Below are 21,523 nucleotides of genomic sequence, written 5' to 3'. Positions count from 1 at the left end.
AAATTGAGACTTTCTATTTGTAGTGATAGCATAAGGACAATGGTTTTAAACTGAAAGAGAGTTACCAGAAATTAGATTTCAGGGAGAAATTTATGTTAGTTATGAGGGTGATGAGACCCTAGAACAGGTTTCCCAGAGAAGCTGGGGATGTCCCATCCCTGGAAGTCAGGCTGGAAATCCCCAGGCTGGATGGGGGGCTCTGAGAAACCTGGTCTAGTGGGAGGTGTTCTTACCCATGGTAGGGGATTGGAAATGGGTGATCTTTAAGGTCCTTTCTAACCTGAGCTATTATAAGCCATTGTGTACATCTCTTAGATAATACCAATGGTAAATTTTGAATTTTTTTTTTAGTTTGAGGGGGTTTATTTGTTTTGTTTTCAGTAAAATGCCAAAATATAAGATAATGATAAGATATAAGATATAAGATATAAATATAAGATATTGCCAAAATATAAGATATAAAAATGCCAAGATATAAGAAATATCATCAGGGTTAATTTTTTTTAACAGAGAATATTCAAGCTCCTACTTCTATTTAACTGTTCAGAACTCTAGTATGTCATCTTAACTTTTTACTTGATATAAAAAAGCTTAAAAGGAAGAGTTCATTTGCACCCTGCATTGAATTTTGTCAGGTGTAAATTAATTCTCAGTTACACAGAAGCTAAGCAGAGCACATTATTACTTTTATTGGTTCTAATTTGCTATGGATTACCATTGAATCTTTTATTTTTTAAACAAGAAATATATTGCATTTAAAGATGCTTTCATAGAACCACCTTCTCATTTCTACTTTGTTTTACTTCATTCTCAATTGATAGAACTTTTTGATAAATATTCTGGTTATTAATGTAATTTGTTTGTTAGTTATATTATAAAACTGTTGGGATCAGGTTTTGCAGACATATAGTCAGACTTATGTTTTCAAAGACTTGGCTTTAAGGTTTGTTATTTTTCATGATTCTTTTATATTAAACATAATGTGTGGTTAAATTTGATAAATACTAATTCTGTAACCATTAAAGCATACTAAACAGCAGTTAGTGATGAAGACCATACAAGAAAAAACACATTCTCTTTATAAACAAATTATTCCCTTTCAACTCAATTTTTTAGTTTAATATGAAATGTAAATTATTTTTTTATTTGTACTGTAAAAAGAAAAGTATTTCCAGAATTATATTCTTTTTGTAAAATATCACTCCAGGCATCTTAATCTGTTCCTGACTAGGAAATCAAAAATCATCTGTTTTAAGATAATTTCTCTGAATTAAATCATTAGTACAGCCTTCTTCTTTTTGTACATTGGAGCTCTTGGCTGCTGGGGAAGTGGCTGCAAATGCATTTTTACACAGGTTTTTGAGAGGGAAATTACAAAGATCTTTTTTGAGGGGAATGCTTTACAATTGTGAGTTGTTTATTTAGGGATATATCTTTATTTGGCATACTTTTAGACCTATTTGTGGTTTATTGTGTTGATGACTGTTAATATCTGTAGTTTTGTACAGATGGCAGTCCATAACTCACCTATACTTTTAAAATATCAACAAATAGATATAATGGGCCTCCAAAATCTACCTTTAGAAGAGTGAGAGATCTGAACTGGAAGTGCCTATTCTCTTAAATGCTTTTATCTGCAGTATAAAAGTGTACACTACTTTTTCACTTGTAAGTCTTAAAATAGGATATGAGTTTGCCACATGTGTATTGAGCATCAAACCACATAATGGTATCTAGGAAGGAGGATTTCTCAGATTCAGAGTATCTTTTAATCTTCAACATTCATGTCAGTGTTCATAAATAGAGTGAACTTGTTGTGAGAAATTGCACATTGGAAGGCAGTGGTTACATAAAATTTGTCAAACAATCACATTTTGAACCTCATAAAGACTCTAATGAGATTTCCAATCTGTTTGTTGAACATGCTATTGATCCATCTGTTGAACATACAAAAATAAGTTAGCACAGTTTTCCTACAAGTGATTCCCACCATGAACTTCATTTCCAGAGGAAAAGCCAAGGCTCTGAGCCTTGGTATTCTGAGATTATTGACCATAGCTAACCATAAAACACATTTATGCAGTTTGCTTTTTTCTTCATATTCTCCACTATGTAGGACGTCACACTCTGAAGACTCTTTGATAGTCTGTTCTTTGCATTAAACTGTTTAGCTGCTGAAATATGGGGTATTTAAAGGTCTGTGAAAAACAGGATCGCTAGAATTACTTATTAAAACTCTTGGAGCAGAAAGATGAACTCCTGTGTCTAATAAATAAATTCATAGCCAGGAAGGCTTTAGTTATTTAGATGAAAATGCTTGTTTTTCTACAAAAATAAGGGCTGAACAGTTATTAAAGGATATGCTGCTGGCCTTGAGCAATGTAGCAGCTTTGATCTGTGCTTTAAAACTTCTATTGATAACAGTTCTTTTTGCTCAAAGTCTGTATGCCTAGATGCAGCAGCAGCATATGTCATCAAAAAGTTATGCTTTTTGACAGAGGCACACAGGAAGGAGTTGGAAATGTGCACTTCAGGGAAAAAAAAAAAAAAAAAAAGCAGAAAAAACACAGTTGTTTTTAACCATTCCTGAAGCTAAATTTTACTTCATACTAAAGATACTCCGTTCTGGTCTCTGATACACCTATTAAGAATTTTCTTGACTAAAGCTAAGCTATATGTGAGGGGACTAGAATAGATTTTCCAGAGACACATATGAAAACATTTAAGAGCTATTTATCAAAACATACATACATACATATATATATATGTGTGTGTGTGTGTGTGTGTATTTATCTTAGATATTAAAAATAGATACCATTGCAACAGTTGTAACTGATAATTCTCTTTTGGAATTAAAGCATTAAAAAAGTTTCCATTAATAAAGAATTATTTTTAATACTGTTAAAATATAATAACAATGAAATTAGGAAATAACACAAATCAATATTTGATAGAAAAAACCCACTATTCACCCAAGACATAAGAAGAAGAGGGGAAAGCAAACTCCCTCTGATTTTATAGAGATCACTAAACTTCCTACTCTCCAGAGAAACAGTGAGTAGAAGAGATAAGTCTTGTCACTTAGCGGCACTATGATCTGAAAATCACAGTTTGCAAACCAACTCCTTCCTCCGTGTCAGACTCAGTGTTTGGTATCTGTTTAATGCAGACTTCTTACCATTCTTACATTAATGTTTGTAAGAAAAGCACACCATCTTTTTCCTTGGCTGTAGCTTGATAATTTCATAAGTAACTTGTACAAAGATTGTCCTAAATAATGTACACACAATATATTTTTTGTAGTAGGTAGAATACATTGTAACATTTTTTGGTATTCTTTTGCTATGTTTTAGAGGTTTTTTTCCACAAATAAACATCTCTCTTTAAAAAGATTTCATAAATTATAATAAAGTTCCATCCAGAAATGGGTGAAACCATAGCACAAGAAAATTTGAGGAGTGAATGTAATTACTCCATAGCAAAAGAAGACACTGTAAAATCAGCACGTGAACAGACGCTTTTTTTAAGTATTTTTTTTAAGTAACCTCCCTTTTGCATATGAGGGTCTGGCTGAAGAATTTGTCATCTTCAAGAGAAAACATTCTTCCTCATTTCTGAGAGAGCATCTTTCAAGTGATTTCCTAAAATTAAATGTATTTGACAGGTATTCTCTTTCCCAAGTTCAGCTGAAACCATTTAGGAGAGGAGAAACTCTACCACGATAAAAGCCCAAGGAACTCATGGCTGAATACCAACACTTCCATGTTCCGTGGTAAACTGACACAGCAGTCAATTGAAATTTCTCAGTGACCATGAATATTTGGATATGGGTATCCAGTTTGTTTTTCTAAACCCATTAATAAACTTGTGCATTGCTTCCTTTTTCCAGATGCTCCAACATTCGTGTCAAATCAAACCATGTATTACTCTTGGGAAGGCAATCCCATCAATATCAGCTGTGAAGTGCTAGCAAATCCATCGGCCTCAGTTCAGTGGAAAAGAGGAAAATTAGTTTTACCTGTAAAAAATACAACTCATTTGAAGACCTACAGTACAGGAAGAAAACTGATTCTAGAGGTAAGACTTCAAATGGAAATCGATGTGATGGCAGAACGTGATTTTGTCCCCAGTTTGTCAGCACTGTGAGTAGTGTAGAGTGTATTAAAGGCTAAAACCTACAATTTAATAACACTCCTAAAAAAAGGAACAAAACAACAAACAACTATATATGACCTGATGTAGCTACACATTTCTTATGAGTAGTTGGAAAATAAATCTTATTTGAATGGCTTATGCTTAGTTTTCCAACTGCACCGAGGAAAAATATAATTTTCATTTATTGGAAGTAAAAAAAAAAAATCTATAAATAGATATAAAGCTAAAATATCAATCTAAGACTGAAAATTAAAGTGACTGCCTTGTAGGTGCTTGGTGTTTGCAAAAAAGTTTATTATTTTTGGAGTTTTTGGTTTGGGTTTTAAAATTATTGTTTAAAGGTGAAATTTAAAGATGAACGATGTCACTATTTTCTATTATCAGATTTCTTCACTTGAATTTGAGAAGGGGGAGTCAAACATTAAAAAAATGTGTGGTTAGGTCTGTTTGGAGAATATACTAGATGTATTGAAGTAAGAGCACATCTGCATATTGGTTAAGGAGAGCATACTTGAATTTCTGATTTAACTATATCTATATATAAATATTTAATAAGCAACTAATATATACGAAGTGTATTCATTTTAAAGATTGCTCCCACATCTGACAATGATTTTGGACGGTACAATTGTACAGCCACAAACAGAATAGGAACAAGATACCAGGAGTATACTCTTGGTCAAGCTGGTAAGTTAAAATTTTGTTTCCTTTTCTTTAAATAGTTTTTCCAACTTTAATCAACAGTAAGTTCAGACACACTATCCTCTTTTTATTTTATTTGGTGGAGTGTTTGCCAATAATTTAATTGTCTAAGAGCTGAGCTGCAATATGAAGTAAAATAAACCAGTTCCCTCAGAATATGAATCTTCTTTTGATTTAATTTTAAGGCCTTCTGAAACTTGAAAAAAAATTAATCTAACCTTTTTTCTTTTGCTCTTACTATATCCTACGTTTATAACAATGTATTTTTATTACTTCAGCAGAGAGACATATGGTTTGCAGGCAGTAAAAGAAGGAATTATAATTTTTTTTCCTTTTTCTCCCTTATATTTTCTTGATAAAACAACAATGACAAGAGACTGAAATATGTCAACAAAGAATATCTATCTCCATTTGCACTTTTAGTTATTTAAAAGTAGAATTTGACTGTAGTGCTAGATTGAAATAATTTAAGCTCTGATATATTCTATACCCTATTGTTACAGAATGTCTGAAAACTTTTATGTCCTTCTATTGTTGTTTAGGCAAATAGAATAATAATCTGACTGTATGTTTGTTCTTTGGCAGAAATAACTATTAACTGAGACCAAATGAGTGCTTTCAATTCTATTTTCATGTGGAATGGACTAATATTATATATATATTTTTCTTTCTTATTAGGATGCATATTCCAAATGATTACGAATGGTTTAGTTGCAAGTTTTCGTCTTAGTTTTTTGAGGGTTTTTTTGCTTTGTTTTGTCCGCTTTTGTTTTTTGTTTGTTTTGTTTGTTTTTGTTTTGTTCATTTTTTGTGGGTTTTTTTTTGGTTTGTTTGTTTTGGTTTTGGTTTTTTGGGGTTTTTTTTTTGGTTGGTTGGTTTTGGGGTAGGTTTTTTTGGTATTAAAAAACAACTTTAGACTCCTACCAGGAAGACTTTTAGGGGAGCATTGCTGAAGCATGCACATCCAGTCACAGGGAGGCTCTCTGATCTGGCCTGCTGCTATTATTTGAGAATTTTTGCTCCCTAGGGCAATTATTTTCTTTTGGTGTCTCAGGAATTATAAAACACCATTATTTATTAATAGTCTTCTTAGAATTTGCACACGGTTTTAAAAGTTTTTCCATCATCTCTGTAGGATTCTAGCACACATTCCTACTATAATATATCTTTTGGTTTTGAAGAACGGTGAAAAGTGCTGAGCTTCCTACAATAGAAAAATGTGGGGTTCAAATTTATATGGCACACAATTTTACATCATTTAGAAGATCCCTTACCCTTCATTTTACAACTTTTTTGGGGTGTTAGCTGTGGTGTGATCTTACCTTCCTTCAGCAGCAACATCTGACCACTGAGAAAGAGCCTTTTTTGAAGCCATGGAAATAAATCACAGGAAAGTAAAGAAAATCCCCACTTATTTCCCACTGGGGTCTTACCTCTCAGGAGGGAAAATGATGAGAAAATGTTGTGCTTGCCACTGTGTGCTTTTTTTCATAACTGTGTATACACTTGGGAGAGCATTTCAACAGATATTCTCCAGAATGTTTTCTTTTCTTAGATTTGCAGAATATCTCATCACAACGCATAATACTATGTGATGAGTATTTTCGCTATGTATATATCCCCTGCTTTTATAAGTTAGTAACTAATCAATTTTAATAAAGAATATTAGCATTGAAAAGTTAATTGAAAAAACAGAGGATATTTTGCCATTTTACTTCAGGAAATTCACACATGAGCATTTCCTTCCCTGGAAAGGCAAGGAAAAACAAATAAGCTATAACACTATTTTTTGCTTTTTAATACAAATATATCAGAAATTTTATGCATGCCAGTTATTTAAACAGATTAATTGTCTCCACTTCTGCAATGTTTTGCTTATATTTTTTTTCAGGCAATTCTTCAGGAAACTCTATGAACATTTTAAAAATATGTATTGTAGTTATAAACATAAAAAGAGGAATGAGGATAAATAGAATTATGGGAAGAGATAATGTAAAACATGAGCTATATGGGAATAATCTAGATAATGATATTAAATGCAGAAAACGGAAAAGCAGGTTTCTTAGTAGTGGTAATGAACAGGGCTGGAAAAACTGGATTTGGGGTGTCACTCTGCACTATTATGCACTACCTGCTATGCTCTATTTACAGCAGTGTAAAACATAATATTCAATATCCTGAAATATTGATATTTTTAGCATTTGCCTCTAAATAGACTTTGTTTTTGGAATAAAGCCACAAACATGTAATTCACTGTTACAAGTTTTGCACTTAAACTGTCATCAGCTAGAAATGGAAAATGATCAGGGATATGGAGGATAAAACCACTATAATAGATACAGGTATTATATGTCAAATTCAGCTTTCTCCTTAGTTTTACTTACCTTGGTCACTTCATTCTGGTTGATTGGGAAGGCCTGATGATTGATATTTTTCATATTAAAGCCTATAAAATGATTTCATGCATTTCAATGCAGCCTGCTTTGACTTTGATTGTAAATACAATTGCTGGGGCATAGAATGCTTTTGCAAAGGCTCTGTCAAGGAAAACAAATACAATTCCTAGCTGGAAGACAGTTTTAAGCAAAGTATGCTGCTAAGATAAATTTAATCACAAATAATGATAATTTTGCTAAATATTTTTCTCTTTAAATTCTACAGGAATACTTGTTTGTTTATGTTTCATTCAATTTTCTGCTTTTCTGGATTTCAGTACAATCAAATTACCCTTTTTATAAATTTACTGCTACTTAAAAAGTTATCATACTGTCAAAATTCCATTATCTTTATTCCTGTTGCCTTCCTTAAGCAATTAGACATATTGATGATTTTAAAAAGGAAGATTTATTTCAGAATTGATGTGCAATTTGGAGCCATATTTGTATGACAGAAAAACCATGACCATTAATTTGGATTATACAGAGTTACTGAATCAGATTGAAATCCATTTAAACTTTTCAAAACAACTGAGAAGCTGCAGAGTATTTATTTGAGGTTTCATTCTGGAAGGTGATGACCTGCTTAGAAACTTCAGAGTTTTGTGGAAAGCTTAATCAAATGTGCCCATGACCTGACTGCTGTGAACAACTTTTAAAAATAACACATGGGTGATCTCCTTTTTGATTACCCAAGCTTTTAAAATGTTATGTGTGTAACATATGTAATATGAAAAGCACCACAGTCACTTGCCACTGCAAATTAGTTGGTTCATGTCAGCACAACAGCCACAACTTGTATTTTAGAACTTTACTTACACTCTGGTTTTAATCTAAGTCAGACTTAAATTTTGGCAGGCCAGATCAGCTTGGCAGGTTGGCCCAATGGGTCTCAAAGGCTGAGGTGAGCACAGATATTCCTAGATTTTTCCAAATCTAATTTATGCATAGTTTATGTGAAATATCACTGCAAGGAGCCAGTACGAACTAGAAAAGCATTCTTCTGTTTTGTTAAGGTCTCGGTGTAATTATTTCAAATGTTTTGTGTAGGTAAGTAGAAAGACACATGGCCATCAGTAATTTAGGATTATGTTATTGGAATAGGTAATTTAATATCCTAAAATGGTAAATTTTAAGGTTGTGACACATAGCTAAATGAGAATTTTGAAGGTTTCTCTTTTTTAAAAATATGAATGTAGATTTTTTACATAGCTGGATGTATAGCTGGGCTGAATCTAGAGCCCCAAAAAGACAACGATTATTCACCTCTAAGGATCTCATTGCCTTACTCGTCCTAGACTTTCCTTTCCCCTTCTTCCTTGTATTCTGGGATTTAAAAGTCCATAGTGTTTAAAAGTCCTGCAGGAACACTTTTCACTAGACCAGGGTGCTCAATGTCCTGCCCAGCCTGGCCTTGGGAAACTGCAGCGATGGGGGCATCCACACCTTCTCTGAGCAAACGAGAGATGCTACATCTGCTAGAGCTGCATGATTTATCTTTTTCATTTCTACAGGAGTATTACAGGGGAAAAAAGTAAATTATGTCATTAGATACTCAGAACTCCTACACCACTTTATTAAATGAGATATTCTTTAAACGTCCATTGTGCACAGAGAGTCAGTGAATACGGGCAATGACAACAGAAGCAAATGAGGACATGGGAAAGACCATAATTGAACTTCACAGAAAATACACCCAGTAACCTCTTTTATGGAATAAAGTCATGCTCAAAATATGAAAAGGCTGATTGACAACTGACAAAGACTACAAAATTAAATCTAGAAATTTACTTCTCTGTAGTTTTGATGCTGGCACTTTGCTGCTGGTTAATGGATGTCCCTTTTTTCATCAAGTATTTGCATCTCCATGCAGGTAAAAGAAAATCAAAGTAGTAGGACTTAATTTTTCCTGGAGAACAGTATAATGAAAAAGAAAATCACATTCTGCCAAAAGGCCATTTGTCTCCAAAAGCACATGGGCAGACCTAATCTAGCTTACTGTTCTAAAACTTGCTGTTTACATAATAGCAGCATTAGCTAAAGGATTTTTATTTAAAAATTAACCAAACAGCAACATATTTTCAACAATAATAGGTATAAAACTATCAACATAGCAGCAGTGTTTTGCTTTGTGTGAATGTGTCTTATTTTAATTTATAATTTATGTATTTATTCGCTAGCTGAGGTATTGTTTACTAAAAAAATGTCTATTTTTCCAGCACTCTTAGAGATTTGGCAAAAGAAATTTATGTAGATGCAATATTGAGTTTTTTTCCCATTCTGAGAATGTATAAGCACATGCTATTTCATAGAGATTTTTGACTCCAGAAGTCTAGTCCCCAGCCTCATCTCTTTCCTTTCCAAGGTCCTCGTGCTATTTAGATTCAGCATTTAGACATGGTTATTTTCAGCCAATATATATGCCAGATGTACAGAAAGAGGAAAAGCTGGAGATCTGCAGTAGTGACATGCTGACAGGAGACAGGAGACAAGAGCTGACTGGAAAATCAATCCCAGAGCCCACTACCCACTCACAGAATCACCTCCTTTTCTCTGTTTATACCAGGGCTGCTAAACTCTGAGAGGGAGTTATTTTCTTCCATAAAGCTATCAAAAAATAGCTTGAAAAGAAAATCCCCAGTGATAAAAAGTGGTCATTTATTGAACAAGTTTGGTCATAATTGAAGGAGACTTTACACATCAGTGGAGGCAAATATGAACTCATAATTCTATGTGTACTTCTCTATCATTTGTGATACTGTTTTTGGAACCAAACCAATTATATTTAGGCCATTGTATCACAAAGTCCATTTGTGCAAACCAGCATTATGTACTGAGTACAAAATAGATGAGGTGCAATTTTACACCTATTGTTTGGGGATACTATTTGATTTTATTTTATTCTTGTTGTGTTCCAGTGTGGGGAACTGTGAGTTCTTTTAAAAATAAATGATGCAGAATGAATTTAAGTCAACCAAGTCAACCTTGTACCTGAGAACCATTTGGTGGTATGGACAAACAACAAAAAAAGGAGCTTCCCTACTAAAGACGGCTAGAAAAGACAGGAGGAAGGAAAATGGAAAAGGATGAAGGAGGAGGGGAGGGAAGAGAGAGAGGGGAGCAGAGACACAAAGCAAGAACCTGTGGGCAAAGCAGGCAGGGACACAGGCAGGCATGAGGGTGAGCAAGAGCCAGCAAGGGCTGAGCCCAGGGCAAGAAGCACATGCCAAAGGACTGGAACCAAAGCAAAAAAATGAGACCTAAAAGGACCCCAGACTCAAAAATCCCCAAAATAACAAGACACAAAAAGCCCCAGCCACCAAGCCCAAAGCCAAAAAGCCCCCAGCCAAAAGACAAGTTTCTAAAAGCCCCCAGGAGCATGTTGAGCACTTTTATACCCCCTGGCTACTCCCAAAATCTCTCCTGCTTGCAGGAGACCCTTGGCCCAGTCCAGCCTTCCACTGCAGTCTATTGCTGGAGACCTTTCACCCATCTGACTGGAGGAATCTCTCTGCAGACCACAGCATCCTTGGTGGTCTCCTGCTCACTGCCTATCCCATGTGAGGTGTGAAATGTTTACCAGCAAAGTCTCCCCGGAGAAAAGGCTTTCCTCCATCTTCTGGCTGCCTCCAGAAAGTGGCACATGTGCACCTGACATCCAGTATTGAGCCAGAAATCAAAACTAAATTAACTCCTCACAATTCTTTAATATCATACGTAAATATAGTCACACTTTGGGCAGAGAAATAGATGTTGTGGAAAGAAGATGGAGTTTGGAAAAATGTCTGACACTTGTCAGGACTTTTTATGTCTCCAATTTCAAGGCTGAATTTGTGATGAATTTTCTCTTGTTTTGACAGCAGTATAATGACAAAAAAAAAAATAGCAGCAGAACTTCCAAGGAAGTATTCTGGAATCTTTGCTATCACTAAGTGATCTTTAAATCACAGAAAGTAAATCTCTGCCTTTTTCCACTACTTAGTCCTTCAGTTTATATGTACAAGAGTATATGAATTAGTGATCACTGCCTGTAGCTAACCTCCTCTAAGATTAATTTTGTCATTTGGTTTAGAAGGAAAAGGAAAAAGAAAAATCCAAGCTCTATCCTTCCAGAGTACACAGTACTGCAAATTATTCTTCACTCCTGCTCAACATTGATCCACAAACCTTGCAATTCTAACATGAAAATCACGGCAATGCTGCAAGTAATTGCAACTGACAGGGGACAGCTCAAATGCAGGAATGTTTAGCTGGATCAGGACCAGAAAGCTGTATACCTTGCAAGATCAAATTCATACTCATTAGAAAACCACAGAATTAGATTCAGTTCATTATGCTGTTATTGATCTTCATTGGGGAAAAAAGTTAAGGATCTGCCTAGCTGGAAATAGATAGTAGGTATTTTAATATATCTTGATGGTATTTCTAGTATTTGGGTTTGGTTTTCACCAGGAATGTGTCTCATCTATATTTTCTTCAGGTGATTCACTCTCTTCCTTACAACTCATATAGTTCAATTTTGAAAACTGCATAGAATTTACCTGCATGTGTGGGTGGCTTGGAATGTGAGACACATATTTAAAATAGTATTGTGGATGTATTTTACACTTCAGTGAGCTCCAAACATATTGCATTGTGCTAGATACACAAACTATCGTACTGGGTTTTCAAAGGAGCTTAATTTCATGCTCATTATCAACTGGAATCATATCTTCCTCTGGCAGAAATTATACTAGAATCTGCAGTAGCAAACATAAGGTTCTTCCTGAAGGATTTCATCTTCCCTGTGCCATGCTTATTATATTTAACCACATACAGGCATTAACACACAAGGAAGTGTCTCCTTAACATTTGGAAAACCAAGAACAGAGTGGATATGTAAATAACACATTTTTGATTCATAGTATAGACCAAATAATTGTTCTGATGCAGACAGGAAGACCACAGAATTGGCTTATTAAAAATATAATCCAAAACTAACATAAAAATAGTATGAATGAAATTAGGTATTCATTCATCCCCTCATTTTGTTTGTTTTATTTTGAACACTTTTAATAAGAGAAAAAGCATTTTCAGAAGTTTAGGAGCTATTTTTAATACTGTGGGTATCCACAGCAGCTTTTAGCTTGTAATTGAACCCAAAGATCAGTCATCTTTAGTACTGACTATTGATATGCATGTGAAAAAATAGCTTGTGTGTTTTTTGAGCATAATTTCTTTTTTCTAAAGACCCCCAACTTTTTGACCCATTTAGAAAGAGATCAAAAAAGTAGGTCTGTGTTTTCATGGATTAATAACAGACTGGTTACATTTGGTCATTTTTTATCTGAACACAGATCTTCAATCCCTTTCTAAGAAAAATTTATTGCAAAATCCCATATACTGATAATTGTTTTCTGGAATAGGAAAAGGTTTGAATCCCTCAAGCTGAAACTTGAATTCTACTAAAATCTGTAATGCAATGTATTCACATAGTTGTGTCTTTAAGTAAGAGATGTTACAATTTCTTATCCATATATATATAAAATCTATGCTGGTTTTAACTCAGTGAACAGCAAGTATTGGAGGTTTCAGGAGACCTGGGATTAGAAATGCCAGTGGTAAGAGGTATGATATTTGCATAAAGACACTCAAGTCTGACAACTGACAAAGACGTTCTTCTGGAAAAAAATTAAGTTTCTGATAATTAAGAGATTATAGAAATCAGCACCTTTAGACCAGGCTTGGTAGTGTCCTTTTTTCTGAGAATTTGTGGCTGAATATGTCATTAAATCTGTTCTTTAATATATTGTAGAAATTTTTGTCTCATTTTCATTCAAGTACCAATGCTGGGTGAAGCTCAGATTGATTTCTTTTTATTCACAACTGTCTGACAACCTTTGAATACAGACAATATTTTATGTAGATGGTTCCTTACCCACTAACCAAATTACAGACTTTGGCTCAAATTCTGGCATGTCCTTACAAAAATATCTTTCATAACATGGAGACAAAAGTGATGCCAGATATAGAAGGTATGCAAATCATTTTCAGACGGATCAGTAAACAAATTTTTCATGCTGTTTCAAAACCCTGGTATTCTGTCCACAGAATTAAAATTCTTCCAGTCATTTTCTTTTCTACTTTGAAAAATATACTCTTGCTTTTGATTTCAGAGAAAATATTTCTTTCAACCTAATTTGTAAATTAGTTCTTAAGCTGAGCAGAGGATAAGAAACCTTCCATTAATGTATTTTCTTAGTTGCTTGAAATCCAGTCTTTGAGAAAAGAAAAAGAGATTCACATATTCAGCTGCGTTTCAGAATTTCATAAAATGGCTAAATTATTTATAAGGTTCTTTGTCATAAGCTTATTTAAAAGAAATTAGACTCTGAATGACCTAATTAGCTGTAACTGTTTGTTTTGTTAAATTTGATATAAAGTTTGTTATTCTCTTTTACATAATTATACAGTCAACAGTCTGATCTCCCGCATTTTTATATGATGAAATTAGCTATTAAGAAAGATCATATTATAAAAGAAAGGCAAAAATGGAAAAAGTTTTTTCAGTAATTTAGCATACAATGTGGTTTTCTTACAGCTCTGTAGTAGAAATCTTGTTTATCTAACATAAATATATTACACCATATCCAGAATTATTTTTTTTCTCCCTTGAAGACCTAAGGAGACTTATGTGGGTAAGTTATCAGCTGCTTAGGTCTGTCTAATTGTTGCTGATTTTTAAACTGTGTTTGTACTTTTGCAGATGTGCCATCAAATCCGTACGGAGTACGAGTCTTAGAGCTGTCGCAAACCACGGCCAAGGTTTCCTTCAACAAGCCAGATTCACATGGAGGCGTGCCCATTCACCACTACCAAGTGGATGTGAAAGAGGTAGCCTCAGAAACCTGGAAAATAGTTCGCTCCCATGGAGTTCAAAGTAAGTATACAAAAAATAATTTGAAGTATTTTACTTGAGAGGAATGTCCAAGGAAAATACTGGAAGTATTTCTTAACTGTTTCTTTTTTTGTCTTAAGTCCAGTACCTGTATCTCTGTATTAGTGCAGACCTCTCTACACCAGTTAGAAATAGTCCCACAAATTTGTAAAAGTAAACTGTTCATTTTTTTAAAAAAAAGCAGGAACAATTGTTATCCATTTTTCATGTCCAACCAAAAGCCAGCTTTTGAAGCAATACATTTCAGAGAGTAGAAATGACACTGCATTTGAGAATGTGCATTATGTATGCAGCTAAATGAATTATTTTAATTAAACCGTTATATACTATTTAATCCTGGGCACTATTTACTGGCTTTGAGCTACATAGTAGCTTTCTACATACCTGTTAATATTCAAGATACCTGTTTCAAGAGGATCATGTTTGCTAAACAAACCTTAAATGCCCTCTAAAAGGGTATTTACTTGCATGTCTCTTGGCAGAAAAGAGCATAAGCCTCCCCAAACAGACAAGAGTTCTTTAGGCTCTTGGTGAGTTGGGGAGTTCACACAGAGTAATGTTAACTCTTATATCCAAATATGCCTTTTGGTATTTTCAGTGCTAGTTAAGGCAGCCTCAACAGTTTCTGATTAATACTTCAGGAGGTAAATGGTTTTTCAGCAATCAGCAGAGTCAGGGGAGACAAAAATGTTGCAAATGTGTGTTCTCTCTTTCACATACTGTAACACAACAATTCTGCACTAAACTGAACATGTTCAAAATTAGAGAATTATTTCAAAGAAGCATATAATGAACATCTAGTTAACATGTTCATAAAACAGGTTTATAACTCCATATATTTTGTTTTTCATAGCCCAAGACAGTGTGTATAAATGTAATAATGTAAATAATGGTAACATTCATACACAGTATAACTTGAATTTCTTTTAATACTAGGAGATCATTAGATCTAAGATCTAATGTGCCTCTATTTGCAGGGCAGGCACTTTGATGGATATTGGTATACTTCTTCCATTTTTTTTCATGCAATGTTGCAGATCTAGTTAGAGATGTTTATTCACATAGCTGCTTCCTTCAATGAATTTAAAATAATTTTATTTTGATATGTAAAACCTTAAGTGACCAGTCTGCATAGTAGGGTGCAGCAGGGTGAAAATGAGTAAAAACTCAGTGACTACAGAGTCAATCAGTCAATCACACAGATGATTAATTTCATTGTGAAGACAGAACAAACACATATCTTCAGTGTTAAATTTGTGAAAAACATAGTCACCTTACTCCCTCTAAAACTTTCTTTCCTATTATTTCTGTTGTTGGGAAGTTTATTAAAAAATTAATGGATTACAGTAGGAAAGTCATGTAGTTTGACAGACCCTTGTTACTAGAGTTGACTGGAACTGGCTTCTTCAAAAATTCGTTTTGAAGCTTTCTTTCAGCATTGAGTGTTTTTAAGTTGTTGCTCACTTTGGCAATTTCTGTATAATATGAATTGATCTTGGAATCATTTTGGTCCACGACTTGTTTGAATTCTATAGTTCTAAAATTGGAGTACAGTGATAGGTACAAATACCTGCAGTCCTTATGCAGATGACCATGAACTAGATTGTAGGTATTTATGGTCTCTGCTGCCACTCCTACTCATATTAAACATTTTTTTCAGCAGAGAACTGTATTACTTCCTGCATACTTTCATATTATTTCCCCACATCCTCTTTTCTATACTCTACTCTCCTTTTTCACATGGACAATTTCAGGGGGTATACCATCTTGCAAGTATGTGTTTTCCTCCTCATTTCAATGTCTCCTAATTCTATGCTGAAAGGTTTTGTTGAGAAAACAAAATAGGTCATGCTTATGATTTTGGACATATTAAAGATACCTCTTAAAAGCATATGTTACCAAAAATTACTCCAAGTGATGACCAAAAATAGTAAACCTGAAAAGCCATCTTTGTCTACAAACAGTCATGTAGTAAATACATAAATATTGAAAAGACATATGAAAAATTAATTCCACATTCATAATTAATTCATGATGTTTTCTGAAATCTCTACTGATATGCCCCTGTATATAAAGATTGAGAATATATATCCTATATTTCTTTGAATTGCTCTCCGAACTATTTAAAATCAAAAAAGTACTTCAGATTGTCAAGTATTTACTAAACAGAAGACATCTTGCTTTCATAAATCTTATTGAAGCTATACTATGTACTTTTATAGGGAAATCAAAAGTGACCTGGTTTTATTTATCGTAAGTCCCTGCAGATATTCCATAATAAGTTGAAAACTTGTTCAATTTGTGAAGTACTATAGGGCCAAACCAGAAAACCAAAACATGTTACCAAAGCACAGACATAGCAATCCAGAACAGAAAAAGCTTTCACAAATGGAGATGTCAAAAAACAAAATTAGTGTCCTGTTTTAAAAAGGAAATGTTGCTAAAATTAAATGCAATCTTTATGGAATATTGAACCTTTGCATGTTCCCTGGGCATTCAGATGTTTAAGCAATTTTTTCCATTTAAAATTCTCTCCATTTATATTTTACCCTAATTAATTATATTTATATTTTACCCTAATTACAGTGTCATGTTAAGATAACCTTGATATGCCACCTCCAAAATGCCTATTTTCAATTCCTGAAATATTTTTCAAGGAAGCTTTTATTAGTGTGAAGGTGCTGTTTTATATTTTGTTTTTTTCTTTCAGCTTTTTGAGACATTAGAATACTTTATTAAAGGATAATAACAAATACAGGTTCTTGGGACAGTTTCTGATTGTGCTTAATAATGAAGAACCACTTTACTAGAATGCCTCAACATCATCTCAGCTAAGAGGAGGATATTTAAAATGCAGTCAGTTTTCTGTATTACCATTTGCAGTTGGATCATCATAATTTCCACACTCAGTCAATATTCTTTAATGGAAACAAAACTACTTTTTCCATCTGTTCACATTTTAGGGATGGTTTATGGCTAAGATTCAAATATAAATGTTGTTTACACAGGGACAGATAAATGCTCGCACGTATCAAGTGGTGGTGCATACATAATGCATGGGTGATGATTTTTTCCCAGTAGTAAGTGGCAAAATATTCTGAATTTTACAGAATGGTTATTTATCAGTCTGATTTAACTCAGGAGGGGTAAAACTGCAAACCTTTCCTGCCACAATGTACAAATGTGCAAATTCCAAAAACATCATTAATGGAAAGAGACAAAAACTTGCATGTAGGAAAATATTGTGCCTGAAAGACTGTTAGAATTTCAATACAGGGATTTTCAAGGCTAAACTCTCTTCTGCTCCCTCTTTACTGTGACTTAAAGGAATAATGTAGTTGTCTTCACACAGTAACACAGAACAACCATAAAGTGATAAAATTAATGAAAAATGCTTTTTAAAATTAAACAAGCCTCATAGAAATGTGGCTACAGAAGCAAGTTTATCAATAAAGCATTAAAAGGTGATTAATAGGTGTTTCAGAAATTTTTTGAGAAGAATTGCTCATAATGCTATCAAGTCATTAATTTTCATTTGGTTATGATCCAATAGCTATGTATAAAACCTTTTACAACTAAGATTTAAGTGTTCTATTTATATGAAAACCACAATAGATGCTTATCAAAGTTGTTAGGTATTCTTCTGTAATCAATCATCCAGTAAATACAAATAAGTTTAATCAAGATGATTAAGCAGTATGAAGTGGATCCTATCCAAACCCAGTCTGCAATTCTCTTCATTTGCCATTTTCTTCAAAAAATCCCTCTAAAGGTGACTTTTGTCTTAAATTTTACTACTTTGAGCTGTTTTCAGGTAAGGAGAAAATTCTAGTCTTGGAGCTGTAACCAGGAATATCTATTTCCCTGTTCTCTCCCCTTTGTCTTTTATAATGAAGAAGATTTCATTTGAAAGTCTGTGCTGATTGCAGCTATTGAAGCAGAGCACAGAAAGTGGAGTAATCATCTGATACACCAATTTCAGTCTATTAAGGGATTTAAAATCATAATCAAAACTCTCATAATTCAGCAAGAGATCAGGGAGCAAATGGCAGTGAGATTTTTCTGCACTTTTTCAGTGCTCCTGTGAATATGAAAATAGATTTGTTGGAGGCTACCAGCAAATCCAACTTTACAGTGGAATTCTCTGTGGATCGGAGTTCCAAGGAGAGGTGGGTGAGAAGGGAACAGTCCCCTCAGGGCCCAGAGATTTATAATTCTGTCAGAAGTGAAAAGAAACCCACTGATCTTGATGTAGCAGAAATGCAGATAGTAGTGGCAAGATTAATTCTGCAAGGAGAGTTTGCATCCTTTCTCCCAGACAGCTGGTAAATCCCTGAGTGTGGGAGGTGCCCATCCACCATCAGCAAGTGGATAGGCACAGGTGAAGAGCACTCACCAGGGTTTCTTCTGTAAGCACAAAGAAGCCAGTGGCAAGGTGTAAGATACCTGTGCTGGGAAAAATCACCCAACCACAATCCTCTGTGCAATTTTGTTTTTAAAGAAAGGACATGAACTGATTTGTTCCTGTCTAATCAACAAAGATGTCATAAGGAAAACATCATTTATTTGTCCATTTCATGTAATATTGATTTTCCAAAGAAGAAACAAGACAGTCTCTGAAATTCAGTTCTCTTCATTCAATCCCTTAGAAAGCACCACTGGTTTAACTCTAATAGAGAAGCCATTAAGGTCTTGTTATGTCTTAATAGCATTATAGACATTACTAATTCTGGTTTACAGGCAGCAGATAATGCATTTGTAAAAATTAGCTTTTACACAAATCCAAACCACTGTGGAAGTGGACTTGACACCTGAAAAATGTTCACTCTCTGAAAACATTTGAATATCTTCAACTGGAATACAAAAGACATAATTTCCTTTGTTCTTCAATTTATAGGTAGCACAGCTAGACAGATAAAGATTTTTTTTTTTTCCAGGGCATTATATATTTCTGAGTGAAATACCAAGAAAAAACTGTCTCTGCATTTCTAGTGCTATTCAGTTTGCTGGTAATAGAACATGAGGAATACATTAAACACAGTCCCATATTCAGATTACTGTGGAAATTCACCTCTGGCAAAGGTGGATGGCTGGCAGTCTTAGAGAAGAGATACACATTTGGGGATTTGTGGAACCAATACACACAGCCACACACCTTTACACATCCACACACACCCTCCACCTTCGCTTCCTCTAAACTACTTGTGTTTAGAAATTCTCAGATTACAGATCAGAGTTTCTTTATCCTATTTCTAAGTATTGATCCTGTGAATTTTTTAGGCAAAAAAAAATTAATTAATTATATTTTAATTTTTAAAATTCAATTATTTATGTTTCATATAAAAACTTAATAAATTTGGAATATTTCATAAAGCAAGCCTCTTATTCATTGAGTCTTGAGACATTTGAGAAAGTTTCTAGTTTTTCTGAGTTTCTAGGGGAGTTGCTATATAATGCCTAGATAATTTAGAATTTCTTATATCAGGAACAATTTTTAGCATGAAATGATTGGATCATAAAACGGAAATGTCTCATCTTGTTTGTTTTTCAGGGAAACAAAAACCCAAACAGAAACAACAGGAAAACCACCAAACCAAATCAACCAAACTAGATCTACTAAAAAATGCAAACCAAGCCAACCAACCCACCAACCCAAAAACCCCACAGGCTCAAAATCTCTGATTTTTACTGGTATCTCTAGGTTTTGGCATTTTTTCATGAGATATTCTGTTGAGTTTCAACCCTTTTAGTGAAATTATCCCTGGAATTATAAATTAGCTCTTGCAGGAGACTAGCATAAAATAATTTATACAATAGACAAATTATATAAGATAAAGTCATACATACATTGCCAAACTGTGGTCTAAAAAACAGGAGGGTGTAGAAAATCAACATGTTATGAGAAATGCAATTTTGAATCTATATATCTATGCTTTGTATTTCAATGGTCAAGAATATTTTTTGACATTAGAGATTCTTCTTTGGGTGGCAGAAAGCAGAAACTTTACAAATAACATGCCAAGTATAATACTATTCAATAGTAAAAGTCTTACTTGTAAATATATTTCATGCAGTGATATCAAAATATACCAGAGATAATTTATCAACATATGTTTATATTTCTTTAGTGAATATTTTATTGAAGGAGACAATAATTTTTGAAGATTTGTGACAGCATAATCAAGCTATGGGCAAGAAGAAGTGAAATATGTTTTTACAGTTTTCCATTTTAAGGCGAAATGAAAGGATGAAAAATATTTCTAGCTAAGAAATGTTTAAATATTTATTCTTTCTGGAAGAAAAGAAAACCCTTGACATGTGAACAAGTTGCATTGTATTATTTTTCTGAAAAATAAACATAGCATAAGGAAAACATCTGAGCTTGTACAGCATCTTAAATATATGGAAATCAAAGAACAACAAATTTAAAATTTCGGTTTCAGCTAATAAGGAGTTATCCAGTTACAAGCACTAATGCAAATACGTGCTTTCAACACAGCTTTCTTTTTTTTCTCTCAGGGTTTTAACAATTTATAGCTCAAATCTGAAATAACTAATTCTTTGTAATTTGACATTCATATCTCAGCAGGTTCTGTTTACTTCCTTTTTCATCTGAGTGCATTTCATGTACTTAATGAAATTCTAGAATAATTTAGCTTCCTAAATTCCTAAAGGTCCCAAAAGGATCCTTATCATCATCAGCTCCACCCCTGCCCAGGTTGCAGGAGGGCCAAATTTCATGTTTTGCTAGGGCTTTGCCCTGAGTTCTAAATGCCTCTGTGGATAGAAATTCCATATTTAGCAGTTTGTTTGTGAAATTAGTGGGGTTTTTTTTCAAACCAGGTCCTTTCTCTACTATTTTATTCACACACATTTTATTGGGTTTTAAGGTGTATTACAGAAGATAAGTGTTCGCTCTTACCTAATACATGTTCTCAAATTACTGTGCTGTGTGTTCTGCCTGGTACTGCTGCTCCTTTTACTAAACATGTTCTTAAAATTGGGGAAGTTATGTACATGCCTGTGTTGATGAGGTAATCAAACCTTGAAGTCCTCTCCCTCAGTATTGTGCTATTTAGTTTTGAATTGGCTATTCCAGTGAGAAGGTATCCATGATCTAGGCAACTCACAATAAAAGTTTAGTAATAAACAAAACATAAACCAGTAAATTTAAAAAAGGTAATTCCATTTTCTCTTTTACATTATATATATATATATATATATATATATATATATATATATACTTAACATTCCGAACTCTGAAATGATGTGGTGTGTTTTGGTTTTTTTGGGA

General features: G+C 33.8%; 1 protein-coding gene across 1 annotated transcript in view; it reads left to right on the top strand.

Moving 5' to 3' along the window:
* Nucleotides 1–21,523, top strand: part of NCAM2 (neural cell adhesion molecule 2) — a 263,496-nt gene that overhangs the window by 187,601 nt on the left and 54,372 nt on the right. The window contains exons 10-12 of the mRNA XM_077790949.2: nt 3,890–4,077; nt 4,746–4,842; nt 14,038–14,211. Of these exons, the coding sequence (XP_077647075.1) occupies nt 3,890–4,077; nt 4,746–4,842; nt 14,038–14,211 (459 nt within the window). The remainder of the gene's footprint in view (nt 1–3,889; nt 4,078–4,745; nt 4,843–14,037; nt 14,212–21,523) is intronic.

The sequence above is a fragment of the Lonchura striata genome, chromosome 1, assembly GCF_050655825.1.
Source record: "Lonchura striata isolate lonStrDom1 chromosome 1, ASM5065582v1, whole genome shotgun sequence".
Classification (NCBI taxonomy): Eukaryota; Metazoa; Chordata; class Aves; order Passeriformes; family Estrildidae; genus Lonchura; species Lonchura striata.
Note: the sequence above shows the minus strand (reverse complement) of the source record. Positions and strands in the feature narration are given on the sequence as shown.